General features: G+C 38.5%; 2 protein-coding genes and 2 pseudogenes across 2 annotated transcripts in view; 1 reads left to right on the top strand and 3 right to left on the bottom strand.

Moving 5' to 3' along the window:
• Nucleotides 1-609, bottom strand: part of LOC149117473 (uncharacterized) — a 9,809-nt gene extending 9,200 nt beyond the window's left edge. The window contains exon 1 of the mRNA XM_089283214.1: nucleotides 1-609. This exon is cut by the window's left edge and continues 1,026 nt beyond it. The gene's annotated coding sequence lies outside the window, so the exon portion shown is untranslated.
• An 888-nt stretch (nucleotides 610-1,497) lies between these two features.
• LOC149117472 (uncharacterized) lies at nucleotides 1,498-5,355 on the bottom strand. Its single transcript, XM_089283213.1, has 3 exons — nucleotides 5,059-5,355; nucleotides 3,464-3,805; nucleotides 1,498-2,935 (listed from the first exon to the last, which is right to left on the bottom strand). Exons 1-3 carry the CDS (start codon nucleotides 5,221-5,223, stop codon nucleotides 2,450-2,452), a joined length of 993 nt encoding a protein of 330 aa, XP_089139339.1. The 5' UTR covers nucleotides 5,224-5,355; the 3' UTR covers nucleotides 1,498-2,449.
• A 1,392-nt stretch (nucleotides 5,356-6,747) lies between these two features.
• On the bottom strand, nucleotides 6,748-10,946 carry LOC149117471 (uncharacterized; annotated as a pseudogene).
• On the top strand, nucleotides 10,944-12,570 carry LOC149117470 (uncharacterized; annotated as a pseudogene).
• The last annotated feature ends 990 nt before the right edge of the window (nucleotides 12,571-13,560 follow it).

Raw genomic sequence — 13,560 nt, 5'->3', positions numbered from 1 at the left:
TATCTCTAAATTCATACTGGATTCAACTGTGAGGTTCAAAACAGGTGTTACTCAAAGGTTATCGTGAAACTCGATAAATGGAAACTGATTAATTTGCCGTCTTCAAAGAAAGCTTACTCAGTGATCTAATGCAAGTGGTCGGAGATCGACAATAATTCAGCATGTTTGAAGAATGTTCGAATAGAATGAATGTTAAGAAGTTCTGTTTCTGCATTTTAGTTTTGAGTTATTGCACGTAGTTTGAAGTTTGTGACGGCGCGAGTTTCGGAATCAGTTTAGCTAAAAAAAAATCCAGTTTCTTTCGCACCTTTACCAAGCATTTCCTTTTATCAGAAGTCTAAGCTTGATCGTTTGGGTCTTCTGTTGTCATAAGCAAACTTTGGGTCGTATTATTGTTTGTTCTATACTAAAACAACCATCACCTTATTGTCTGCGTTAAGTGTCAGATATCCCCGGCAATATGCAATATCTCCTGACGTAAACACATAAGCCTAGGTTTGGGTGTCAAGTTTGATTCGTGATAAAAATAAAAGTCCCGTCCAAATCCGGCTTGTATAATGATCTCAGAGGAACAACTATGCAACTGTTATGTCATTTTACGACTGTTAAACTGAGGACCATATTAATGTTTGGTTTATAAATTACATTTCAGGCAAGCAATTCATGCTTAAGGCCGAACTGCAATGCTTTAATTGGTCTCTATGATCCTATTTACTAATTCGTTCACTAGTGTAGAGTCTAAATGATTGTTAAAAGTGGAATATAGCATCTGTACCTATGGGAGAACCTTTGTTTACAATATTTGCCTCATTAGCATAAGCGATACAGTTTCAGATACAAATTAGTTCTGAATATTAAAAGGACACAACACGATTAACTGTCCCGAGGAATTTGAGCCTGATATATTGAATGCCTTTTGTACAACGCGGATCTGAAAGCTCAAAATTTTACAGGACTGATGTGTGAACTCATTAGCGCTTTTGCCATCCAGAAATTTTGCAGTTCTTTTTTTAATACCAATTTCTCTTCGAATATTACACTCAAAGAGCCAAGAATGTTACCAATTACAGCGAGACCTCGCCTTGCGGCCACTCCGTTGATTCGACCACCTCGTTATTACGGCCATGCACTTTATTCTAGCTCGAACAGAAGCTAGAATCATTTTCAATCATTTTCTTATTTAAAGAACCCCTTTAAAACGGCCACCCCGTTAATACGGAGAGACCTTTATGGCCCGTTGGTCACCAGTTTAACGGGGTCTGGTTCCATTGTAACATATCACGCCAGTTAGGCTGGGGTGTCCAGGCTGGGCAGGAACATCGCTCATGTACCAGCTATTGGTAGCCTTTCCTACGGAGGCTTTAAAAAGCTAAGGCTGTCGATAGTGCAGTAAAAATACTTGAAAAACTAAAATGAAAAAGTTAAACGGAGCTCTGAACAGGGTTGATTCAGAGGCCTAGATGACTATCACGTGCTACACTCCTCCTTATATACCCCTTTCTTTCTATCCATGGTGCACCGGCCTGGAACCCAGGCCACGTTATGTCCCGTGCCGGCAAAATACTCTTTTCGCCCTTCTTCGCAAGTTCATTCGTCAGAAATAACATATTTTGTCTCCACTTCAAAACGAATGTACAAACAGCTAATAGGCAAATAAGTTTATTTGGGGAGGACCTGGCCCAATCATAAGCGAGATTGAACCAATCATAAGCGAGAATTTTGTTCTAGATACGATTATAATAATAGTAATAATAATAGTGTTTTTTGAGCGCATCTAACTACGCTTACGACCAATCAAACATTTAGAAATAGTTAAAACCAATACGTTTACAAAGAACAGAATTAAAAGCATTGAAAATAAATATCTGCTCACTCTCTTATACAATTAAAAATTAAATATGGTTAAAACTAGTTATTTTGCAGTGCTATAAGTGCTACTGAGGTAAATACAAAGTGATTGTATAACTGATGAGCTGCAGATTGACATCGTTCACACTGCCGTAGTTTCGTCTAGAGAGATAAACTTTTGAGGAAGTTTTTCACGGAAAGTTTCCAAACTGTCAAATTAAAGAAAATGGCAAAATCTACTAGGTTTTTAGCTTCCTTGCATGCGAACCTGTAGTAGCGTAATGGTGAAATCTGGAATCTCCAATTGCAGGGCATACACCCCCTTCCGTACTGAAAACGAATAGCTTGCACTTTACAAGTAACAAGTTATCAAGTGTAAAAATCACGTTCAAAACTTGAAATTCAATGCTATTATGCCACGGCCATGCAGCTTGCAAAGTTACTGAGAAGGGAGGACCCGGGCTACGGCAGTGTAACCTTCGACAAGAAAAGGTATTGGACTCCTGCCATAGCTTACAGAAATATTTTATATCGTGTTCTTTCATAGACAAATGAAACCGAAAGCAAGAAAAGTTAAACCGAGTGTTCCGCGTTCGTGAAATCACTTGCCTCCAACCCAAAACTGAGTGGTTGCTTCTGAGCTGGAAGTACAACGAAATTTCGAATTTACATCATGATAAACTCCAGAATTGTCCTCGCTTGCCACGACATCACCGCTCTGATTTCCATCGAAATCGCAACCAAGGCTTATTGAACTGTCGATGTGCAGAGCGAGATTGCCTTTTAGATACCAGGTCGCTGCCGTGCAATTAGCACATTCATTTCCCCGGATGTTGACAAGCTCGTACTTTTGGCAGTTACCTACCACCGTGGGTGTGACCCTGACGATGTCGAAGTCTTCAAATGAGGCTCGCAGGTAATCCGTATACACCGTGCCGTCTGTGTTGTATCGGCAAGTAGCTCGCCAGTGAGTGGAGTGATCTCTGAGCCAAACAAGGAAATGCCGTTTAATCAGGTACGCCTGCCAGTTTGGGGAATCGCTGCTGACCGCACTTGAATCCAGGTAATCGTAAAAGACAACGTTGCTCTGAGAAAAAAAAGAAAGATGACAGAAAAGATAATAAAATGACTTTTGTTGGTTCAGCTCAAATTTTCACAAGATGTTTTGGTTTAAGTACAGCTTAAACCCGTGTTTTTGAAAACAATCATTTTACTTTTTTTACTTTAAGAATGTTCGATCGTGTGTTTTTTTTGTTTTGTTCTTGTTTTTTTTTCAAGTTTCCTCAAATCTTTCTTGCAATTGTTATAATCCCTTACCGCCTTCAGTCGTCATCACCAAAAATTAGTCCAAAAATCGAAATTAAAATAGTTGCTTAACCATGAGAAACCTAAACATTGTTTTTTAACTTGATGTTTTTTTGTGATTTATGACTGACTTATGATGTTCATTATCCGAGAAAGTTCATCGTTTGTCGACTGACTGACTTAGCATTTCTTTGGGAAAACTTTCTCGGATGTTATCCCTGTTCACAATGATGTTTTTACAGAGAGGCCTTCTAGTGGTAAGTTATAAGTCAGGCAGAAGATTCTCCTCTAATTCATTTAGGATATTTACCTGAAAAAGGTGCTTGTTGGACAAACTAAACGACTCGATCAAATTCCAGGCGAACCCAGGCTCCGAATTAAAATCACAGAACACTTGGAGGGTTTGATTGGTATTGTCGATAATTTTGTACAATCCAGACTTGTCCACTCCAGCTGCTTTGTAGTCTTGACAGCTTCTTGGCTGAATCTCACAGTGTTTTCCAATAAACGGTTCCGGACAAGAACAGTTGTACCGAACGCTGGTGGGCTCACAGATTTCATTGCAGGTTCCTCCATTCAGGCACGGATTTTTCCTGCAGCAGCCATTGATGCAAGTTTCGCCTCCAACACAGGACGCGATGCCGTCGTGTTTCTAAAGAAGAAAAAAGTCCATGAAATTTTGCTTTCTAACAAACTTTTAGACCAAACCACCCCCAAGCCATATCAATTTTAGATAAAGACCTTTTTCGCAAATATTGTTTCTTTTCTTATTATTTCTCTTATTGGTTTTGTGCTGTAAACTTACATCCAGCCATTTTCGAGAGCAAAAGGATCGAGGATTTTAGAAAAATGGTGAATGAAGCATTTTGCATGAAGACACTTAATTTAACTGTTAACACTCGGCTATAAATAATCCAGTCGAGTCACCTTAGCTTTCACATTCAAACTACACGAATGATTAGAAAAATTATTTAAAGACACATCTTTTTGAAATTGCTTATGAAGTCTTATTTTTTTATCTGTTTTTGCCCGTTTTAATATTTCATAATTTTAAATGGTCTTGGTCTAAATTTTAGTTAACACGTTTCCATGTCATAAATAAGTAAATACAGCGTCAGATTCTAGCTCAAACGCATTAAAGCCTAGGATTCTCTGTAGTGCTTTGTCCTCTGTAGTACTTCATTCTCACAAATGATTTAACCGAAGAATGCATTTTGACGCATATCTTTTTAGAATTGCTCATGAAATCTTATTTTTCGAGGAATCTTAGCTTTATCACCTTTGTGCTTAGTTTTAGTTAATAAGTTCCATGTCAAAAATACAGCATTCGATTGTAGCGCACACGCCGATTATAGCCAAACTGAAAAATTCTCTGCAACGCTTCACAAATTACACGAATGATGGCAAAAAATAGACTTTAAGACATATCTTTATAGAACTGCTCATGAAATCTTACTTTTTTGGATGGATCTTTAATGAATGATTACAAAGCAAGTTGAATAATAAGTAGGCAAAAATGCTAATTAAGACAAATAGTAACAACAGAACGTGAAAAGGTGTAAGTTAAAAGGATAATTTTAGATTAGCATTTTTGCCTACTTATTATTCAACTTGCTTTGTAATCATTCATTCAACTGAAGATGACAGAAGCTCTGTCGAAACATGTCTTGCAAACTTAAAAAATTGGTCGTTTTCCTTAAAATAGTAAATGATAATGAACTTATCCGAGATACTTGTTTTAGCTACACACTACCCTGAACGTGTAGGCACAATCTATCTATCTATCTATCTATCTAAATAACATTCGTGTATCTTTTAATCGGTTAAGATTTGAAAATATCGGAGAGCAAGAGAATAAGGTGTTTTTAGTTTAATACAAGTACACAGCAAAGAACTTAACATTACCTCGGCGCCGTAATCCCTTCGTAGGATGTAGTAACGTGATCCAGGAGAGTGTTTGAGAGAGCTTTTATTGGTAAAGTGACTTCCTTCATTCAGCTCACAGTATTTTTGGTCGTTGGTTTCCTTGTAGTTCAGAGACAAACATCGACAGTCCTGCATGCACTTCATGTAGCACTGAATTGGGTTTAACGTGACAGAATCAGTGTGAAATACATGTCCAACAAACTCTGAGTCTTGTACGGCATCTTGGTACACGTCGAGGGAAATCTTTTGACAATTACCTCCTAAACAGTCTGCCTTGACCTCCAAAATTGTAACGAGAAATAAAAGCACAATCGCACAAATTACGTTTCGTTTTGCCTGATGGATCAGGCCTGGCGTTATCGCTTAAGATTTAACGACATTCCTAGTTAGAGAACGGATTTTAAAGATTGCGTAGGATATAATTCAGCGACGATTTGAATTGATCTGTTTCTGATGACGAACACCAGAATACGATTGACAGTAAGATTAAATAAATGTGCTTTCCCCTCACTAAATTAAACCCACCTGTCGCTGGTTGGGTGTCAGCACGAATGAAATTGTGCCTCTGCAGACACATGACTTATTGACCTTCAGAAAGTTTAAAACTGCCTGGAGGGGGAAATTTTAATTGAAGTATTTGTTAATAACAAACCACTATCAATACAACTTGCAGCGAGAATTTTATCTCGTTTCAAACTTCCTTCGTGAAACTTTGTTATGGTCTGTAGATGCTTTAATCGAACGGGTTTTTTTAGAAATTAAGTAGCGGCTATTTTACAAGAACTACAAAATTTCTCACTCGCTCGGCTCGATGGCTGATCAACATTTTAATTAAGAGTACGTGCGTACAGACGCATTGATGACACCATCGCGTGCAGAGCTCGAAAATGTCGCCAAAGTTTTTAGAGTATGTCAGTAGCGTTGTCAGTTTCCTCAGTAGCGTTGTCAGTTTCCTCCAACGAGCGACAGATCTAAATTAAAGAGAAATTCATCAAAATCCTTCAAGATATCTCTAAATTCATACTGGATTCAACTGTGAGGTTCAAAACAGGTGTTACTCAAAGGTTATCGTGAAACTCGATAAATGGAAACTGATTAATTTGCCGTCTTCAAAGAAAGCTTACTCAGTGATCTAATGCAAGTGGTCGGAGATCGACAATAATTCAGCATGTTTGAAGAATGTTCGAATAGAATGAATGTTAAGAAGTTCTGTTTCTGCATTTTAGTTTTGAGTTATTGCACGTAGTTTGAAGTTTGTGACGGCGCGAGTTTCGGAATCAGTTTAGCTAAAAAAAAATCCAGTTTCTTTCGCACCTTTACCAAGCATTTCCTTTTATCAGAAGTCTAAGCTTGATCGTTTGGGTCTTCTGTTGTCATAAGCAAACTTTGGGTCGTATTATTGTTTGTTCTATACTAAAACAACCATCACCTTATTGTCTGCGTTAAGTGTCAGATATCCCCGGCAATATGCAATATCTCCTGACGTAAACACATAAGCCTAGGTTTGGGTGTCAAGTTTGATTCGTGATAAAAATAAAAGTCCCGTCCAAATCCGGCTTGTATAATGATCTCAGAGGAACAACTATGCAACTGTTATGTCATTTTACGACTGTTAAACTGAGGACCATATTAGTGTTTGGTTTATAAATTACATGACAGGCAAGCAACTCATGCTTAAGGCCGAACAGCAATGTTTTAATTGGTCTCTATACATGATCCTATTTACTAATTCGTTCACTAGTGTAGAGTCTAAATGATTGTTAAAAGTGGAATATAGCATCTGTACCTATGGGAGAACCTTTGTTTACAATATTTGCCTCATTAGCATAAGCGATACAGTTTCAGATACAAATTAGTTCTGAATATTAAAAGGACACAACACGATTAACTGTCCCAAGGAATTTGAGCTTGATGTATTGAATGCCTTTTGTGCAACGCGGATTTGAAAACTCAAAATTTTACAGGACTGATGTATGAGTTCATTAGCGCTTTTGCCATCACCACTCTGATTTCCATCGAAATCGCAACCAAGGCTTATTGAACTGTCGATGTGTAGAGCGAGAGAGCCTTTTAGATACCAAGTCGCTGCCATGCAATTAGCACATTCGTTTCCCCGGATGTTGACAAGCTCGTACTTTTGGCAGTTACTTACCGACGTGGGTGTGACTCTGACGAGGTCGAAGTCTTCAAATGAGGCTCGCAGGTAATCCGTATATACCGTGCCGTCTGTGTTGCTTTTTTTTAAGTTTCCTCAAATCTTTCTTGCAATTGTTATAATCGCTTACTGCCTTCAGCCGACATCACCAAAAATTAGTCCAAAAATCGAAATTGACATAGTTGCTAAACCATGTGTAAGCTAAACATAGTTTTTTAACCTGATGTTTTGTGTGATTTATGACCGACTTATGATATTCATCGTTTGTCGACTGACTGACTTAGCATTCCTTTTGGAAAACTTTCTCGGATGTTACCCCTGCTCACAATGATGTTTTTGCAGAGAGGCCTCTTAGTGTTAAGTTATAAGTCAGGCAGAAGATTCTCTTCTAATTTATTTAGGATATTTACCTGAAAAAGGTGCTCGTTAGACAAACTAAGCGACTCGATCAAATTCCAGGCGAATCCAGGCTCCGAATTAAAATCACAGAACACTTGAAGGGTTTGATTGGTATTGTCGATAATTTTGTGCAATCCAGACTTGTCCACTCCAGCTGCTTTCTAGTCTTGACAGCTTCTCAGCTGAATCTCGCAGTGTTTTCCAACAAACGGGTTCGCACAAGAACACTTGTATCGAACGCTGATGGGTTCACAGATTTCATCAGTGCAGGCTCCTCCATTCAGACACGGATTGTTCCTACAGCAACCATTTTTGCACGTGATGTCACCAACACAGTGGTTGCCGTCGTGCTTCTGGTGACGTAAAAAGGTTCATCAAAATTTACTTTTTAACAAACTTTGGGACCAAACTACCGCCAAGCCAGAACAATTTTAGACCGATGCCTTTTTCACAAACATCATTTCTTTTTTGTATCTCCCTTATTGGGTTTGCGCTGTTATCTTGCATCTTACCATTTTCGGGAACAAAAGGATCGAGGATATAAGAAAAATGATAATGAAACGTGCATAGAGACACTTAATTAAATTGTTAAATACTCGGCTATAAATAATCCAATCGAAAAACAAATCGTCATTTTAAATTAAGGCAATCATCCATAGCTTTAATATTCAAGCTTCAAGAATATTTAGACATATCTTCTTGGAATTGCTTATGAAATCTTATTATTTAATTTTTTTTAGCTTCATTTGCCCCTTTTAATATTTTATAATTTTTGATAAATTTTGTGCTTAGTTAGTTTTAGTTAATAAGTTCCTGCCTTAAAGTCAAAAATTCTGTAACGCTTCATTTCACTCAGCTGTTTTTTGTTTTGTTTCGTTCTTTTTGCAGTTAGAGGTACCCAATAATAAACGGCACCTACTATCACTTTATTAGACGCAGTTTTGTTTTCATGTTTTATTTCCTTTAGCTTTTCTTTAGTTACCCGTCTTCTTTTGCACACGCAGCAGATGTATCCGGCCGAGAAACCCGCGATGATTGAGTTGCAAGTCGTGCATGGCATCATGGGTAGAATTTATCAAGAACGTATGGGAAGTCGCTTTTCCCATGGTTATTATTCTGTTCAGAAATGATAATTATTACCTCAGAAATCAGCCCCATATGAGGAATTAACTCTCTTACTTCCTCTTTTGTTGTGTGAAAGAAGCATACCCAAAAATTTATTAACTTGTCGATTGAATAAAGCATACGAAAATCCTCGATCTGAATTTTAAAATCGTAAGATTGGCGTTAAACACAAAGGTTTCAGACAACCCATATAGACTACCGGCAAAATCGAAGGCCTTGCACATGCGGATCTAAAACGTTGGTTAACTGATTAATTGTTTGCATTTCTAGACTTTTAAGAACAGAAGACCGTTTACAAAAACGTCATATAGGTTATTGGAAATTATTATAACAAAGAAAATTCATTAGCAGTAACATGGGCACCCCACATAAAGCTAACAGTTTGAAACTCTCAAGATTAATTAATCCAATGTGGTTAAGTGAAAATGATTTTATGTCATCTTTAGAAATATTACGTTTAAAATTTTCCCAGTTCAAAACCAAATTCACCAAAAAATATTGTCTAACTTTCCACTAGATGGTGAATGATAATGAATTTATCCGAGATACTTGTTTCATCTAAACACTAACCTGAACGTGTAGGCACAATATATATATCTAAATAACATTCGGGTATCTTTTAGTCGGTTAAGATTTGAAAATATCAAATAGCAAGGGAATAAGATGTTTTTACTTTAACAAGTGGACACAGCAAAGACCTTTACATTACCTCCGAGCCGTAATCCCTCCGTAGGATGTAATAACGTGATCCAGGAGAGTGTTTGAGAGAGCTTTGTTAGTAAAGTGATTTCCTTCGTTCAACTCGCAGTATGTTTGGTCTTTGGTTTCCTTGTAGTTGAGAGACAAACAGCGACAGTCCTGCATGCACTTCATGTAGCACTGAATTGAATTGTACGGCATCTTGGTACACGTCGAGGGAAATCATTTGGCAGTTACTTGCTAAACAGTCTCCCTTGACCTCCAAAATTGTAACGAGAAATAAAAACATCTCCGTACAAATCATGTTTGGTTTGCCTGATAGATCAGGCCTAACGTTATCGCTTATATAGATTTAGCGATATACTCAGTGAGAGAACTGATTTTAAATATTACGTGACAATTTTGAGCTGTTCCCGATTACGAATAACGGAATGCAAAAATGATTGTGTGCGAAAATGCGAAAATGTGTATTCTTGTCCCCGGAGCCCCCTGTCCATCTTAGACTGCGGGGCGTACCCACTGATTTAATAGCGAAGCCAAGCGGAGCCCAATACTCATATGGGAAAGAAAATGAAACTCATGATTTTATTTTCTCATGGTTATCATGGCTAGCGGTATTGCTCGTGAGCGCGTACGCACGACGACGGCGGCGACGAGTTGCCCTAGTTAGCGACCATACTCCAGCTAATAGGTTGAAAGACACATACATGACATGCTTGGTTTATAGCGTCCTTCTTTGATACAGGACATTCCTGTTATGGTCAGTTGACACCTGCAGGAGCCCATCACTTGGAGCGTGCAACTCCCATACTAAGTCTATGTCACGGCATTTTTATAGACCGGTCTATTTTTAGGCTTCTTTTCCCGCGAAATAGGTCACTTCCGGTCTACGTCAGCACGCATCGGTAAACGCAAAATGGCGGCGCCAGGTGGACATGTCGACATAATAAAATACGCCGAATGCGCCAATTCTCTCTCCATTTTCCTGTTCCATTCCTCACTTTCTTCACGTTCAGTCTCCCACAATCCTTTGCCATATGTGTCACACTTTCAACTTGCACAGGAAAAAAATTATCGATCGCAGTGACTCATCATCAGCGAAAGTCGGGAAAAGTCGAAGTGTCTATTTCGTAGTTTTCTTATTGATCAAACTTTATCCCTTTTCGGACGTTGTTCCTGTGTTTTATAATGCCGTAAAAAGTGGTTGATGATGATGAAGCGGCACAATTCAAGCGACGATCATGATCGAGAATGTCAAAACGAGGAGCCACGCAAGTAAGATGTGATCGACTCTTCATCCTCGACCACCTCGACCTCCGTAAAGGACATTTTACCCTGTAGGATTGCACAGAAACAAGCCCAACAAAACAAGGAGCTTGCTTCGAAGGCTCAAGATAATTCCACACTTACCTCCTGGGCTTCCACTCCTTCGAGTGCAGGTTATTTTTGTGAAGTGCGGTCGATATAATATAGTGGATAGTGATTTATTCCCGTTGTCGGCGGAATCAATGGCTCTCTGTCATTCTGTGACTGGTTTTTTGACAATGTTGCTCTCAATGGCAAATATTTTATCAGTCCACTCCGCATAAATGGAAGTGTTATTGAATCAATTTATAGCATCCTCAAGTTTTCCAGTGGAGGGAATTTGTCTGCCCCATCCTATGGTCCTTCTCTTGGGAAACTGATCGATAGAAAGGACATGATACAGAATAAAAATTCTGAAAAGGGTTATAGGGATATGGTTTTGAATCTTAGTGGCAATGGTGCTGCTTATGTTGCATGTTCCACAAGCAACTTGGTGATACCCTGTCAAATTGCCTCCGCAGTTTCACTTTCCCAACAAGCATTTCCCAATCCCCAGTTGGAGGTAGGTTTGGCAGCAATGCATGTACCCTAATTGCAGTGAAATTTGGGACTTATTGCTTCCAGAATAAATTAGATTTGTCACTTCTCTGGAATCAAATTCCAGATATGTAGTTTAATTCCTTTGTTAATGTCATCTGCGATGGAAATGAGGTTCATGATGAGCTGTATAGTAATAATGCTGTTTATTTTGATGTAAACTGGAAAGGATTCAGCGAAAAGCCTCCGAGTTTATTCTAAAAACTGGTGAGGACTGACACTCACAAAGCAAATCTAAACTTGTTATCTCTAGGGGACAGACGTTTCTTGTTTGATGTATTGTTTTTTTTATAGAGTGCTCAATGGGCATATTAATATAGACATATCCTCTTTTATCAAATTTTATTCACGTTTTGAAAGATACCCCTTGAGGGGTAGGGATGATCTTACAATGAAGACGAATTATGTTAGGACTGATACTTTTAAGTATAGCTTTTTTCATATGATTTTTGACAAGTGGAATGTGTTACCACTGTCAGTTCGTCAGGCTTCAAGCATTTCTGGTTTTAAAAAGGGAGCAAGGGACTACTTAACTTCAAGAAATGTTTAATTTAGTCGCCTTTATAGAAGCTTTTGTTTTGTAACTTTTTGGTGTTTCTTCTTTCTTTCTTTCTTTCTTTCTTTCTTTCTTTCTTTCTTTCTTTCTTTCTTTCTTTCTTCTCTCTCCTATTCCTTTTCTTTATCAGGTGGTCTGCCTAGCATGGGGATTGATGTCTCTTTTGCTGACAATCCTTATGGCACTTTTCTCTTTTTTTTTTTTTCTTTTTTTTTTATTGTATCTATCTTTTTCAGTATATCTGTGTTACCGCTGGCCATTAAATTGTAATAAATAAATAAATAAATAAATAAATAATGTAGAAGATGTTCTCAATGCAGTAGGGGATTCATTTAGTGTAGAATCAGCTGATCAAATTTTTGCGTTCACAAATGCTAATGAATCTCAGGATTTAGCTGACCACATCAATGGAGTGATTTAGGTATCACATACAGATTACTATGGTGTGATGATCTCACAAAATATGACTGTAGGGGCTTTGGTCAAGAGCAATGGCCTTTGTGCCATTATTGATAGCCATCAGTATGTGAGAATCCAAAGTTGTATCAGACATTTTCCGACCCTGAATATGCCAATGGACACAGGTATAAACCAATTCACGAACAAGGCTAATAACTGCATGGACCACTTCGATGTTGAACTGTTGGCCGACTAAAAATCTTTCAACAATTAACCGCTCCTGGGAAGACTTTCCAGTTCAAAAACTTGACAGTAATTTCATCCATGCTGCTGAGAATGCAGCTTTCCTATTCTGCTTATCTCGTAGTTTAGAGCAGTCACTCACAAGTGTTGCCGGCAAACTTGCGACAAAATCCAGCGATGAGAAGCCGAAAATTCGCTTTCGTTCTTCGCTAAGCATGTGCTTTGTTAAGCGTTCCCTTTCTGAAAATACTTTCACGCGTGGACTGTCAGCAACTTGCGGGCAAATTTCAGCTTCCACTTGAGCGACCTCTTGGGCTGAAAATATCCAGGAGGTCAATTCTTCCATTTCGTCGTCATTTAAACTAAAATTTTGCTTCTTGTTCTTCTTTTGTTGTTGTTTCTCTGTTGCTTCTCCCATCGATCGAGGCTGGCTATCGTTCTTCTTCCTTTTTGAACCTGACGGACGCGAAATCGACCTCGTGTCAGGTTCATCTTCATTCGCGCTTTCTTCTGAACTGCTACTTGGCGAGGAGTCTACACGGACCTCCCAGCCGGCCAATAACATATATATTGTTATCTTTCACACTGTGAAGATATCATTTCTTTTTGATAACATTTTTCCTTTGTCCTTTTAACTACACTTAAATTTGTTGATGTATGATTGAAATACCTTCGGATCTTCTTCAGTCGTCTTCGTCAATCTCGGGTAATCTTTGGAAAATGTTCGGAAATGTTCGGAAAATGTTCGGAAGCGTTGGTCTGGCCTTCGGAACAATTTTGTAAAATCTTCGTATCCACGCGCAGGCATGTAATATCCTCTTTATAAGATTTTAAAACGGACCTTTTCGAACACGATAGGATCACGATAGGATCAGGAGAACAACGAGATTTCCCTGAATTTCCGTGGATTTCTTCAAACAAAAATATAAAACGACCGGTGATGGTTGCGTTTTAAATTGCTCTGGTGTAGTGTGGAGGGCCGGGCCTAAGCTTCGAGATCCTA

This window comes from Orbicella faveolata, unplaced genomic scaffold (assembly GCF_042242905.1).
Source record: "Orbicella faveolata isolate gen_17 unplaced genomic scaffold, um_ofav_v1 contig_12, whole genome shotgun sequence".
Taxonomy (NCBI): Eukaryota; Metazoa; Cnidaria; class Anthozoa; order Scleractinia; family Merulinidae; genus Orbicella; species Orbicella faveolata.
Note: the sequence above shows the minus strand (reverse complement) of the source record. Positions and strands in the feature narration are given on the sequence as shown.

What these genes read in the sequence shown, in the direction of transcription:
- LOC149117472 (XM_089283213.1), bottom strand. Translation starts at nt 5,223, where the DNA reads ATGAAGTGCATGCAGGACTGTCGATGTTTGTCTCTGAACTACAAGGAA. An exon ending in GAAGGGATTACGGCGCCGAG is followed by an intron (nt 3,806 to 5,058) that starts GTAATGTTAAGT and finishes TTTCTTCTTTAG; the next exon opens with AAACACGACGGCATCGCGTC. An exon ending in CCAACAAGCACCTTTTTCAG is followed by an intron (nt 2,936 to 3,463) that starts GTAAATATCCTA and finishes TTTTTTTCTCAG; the next exon opens with AGCAACGTTGTCTTTTACGA.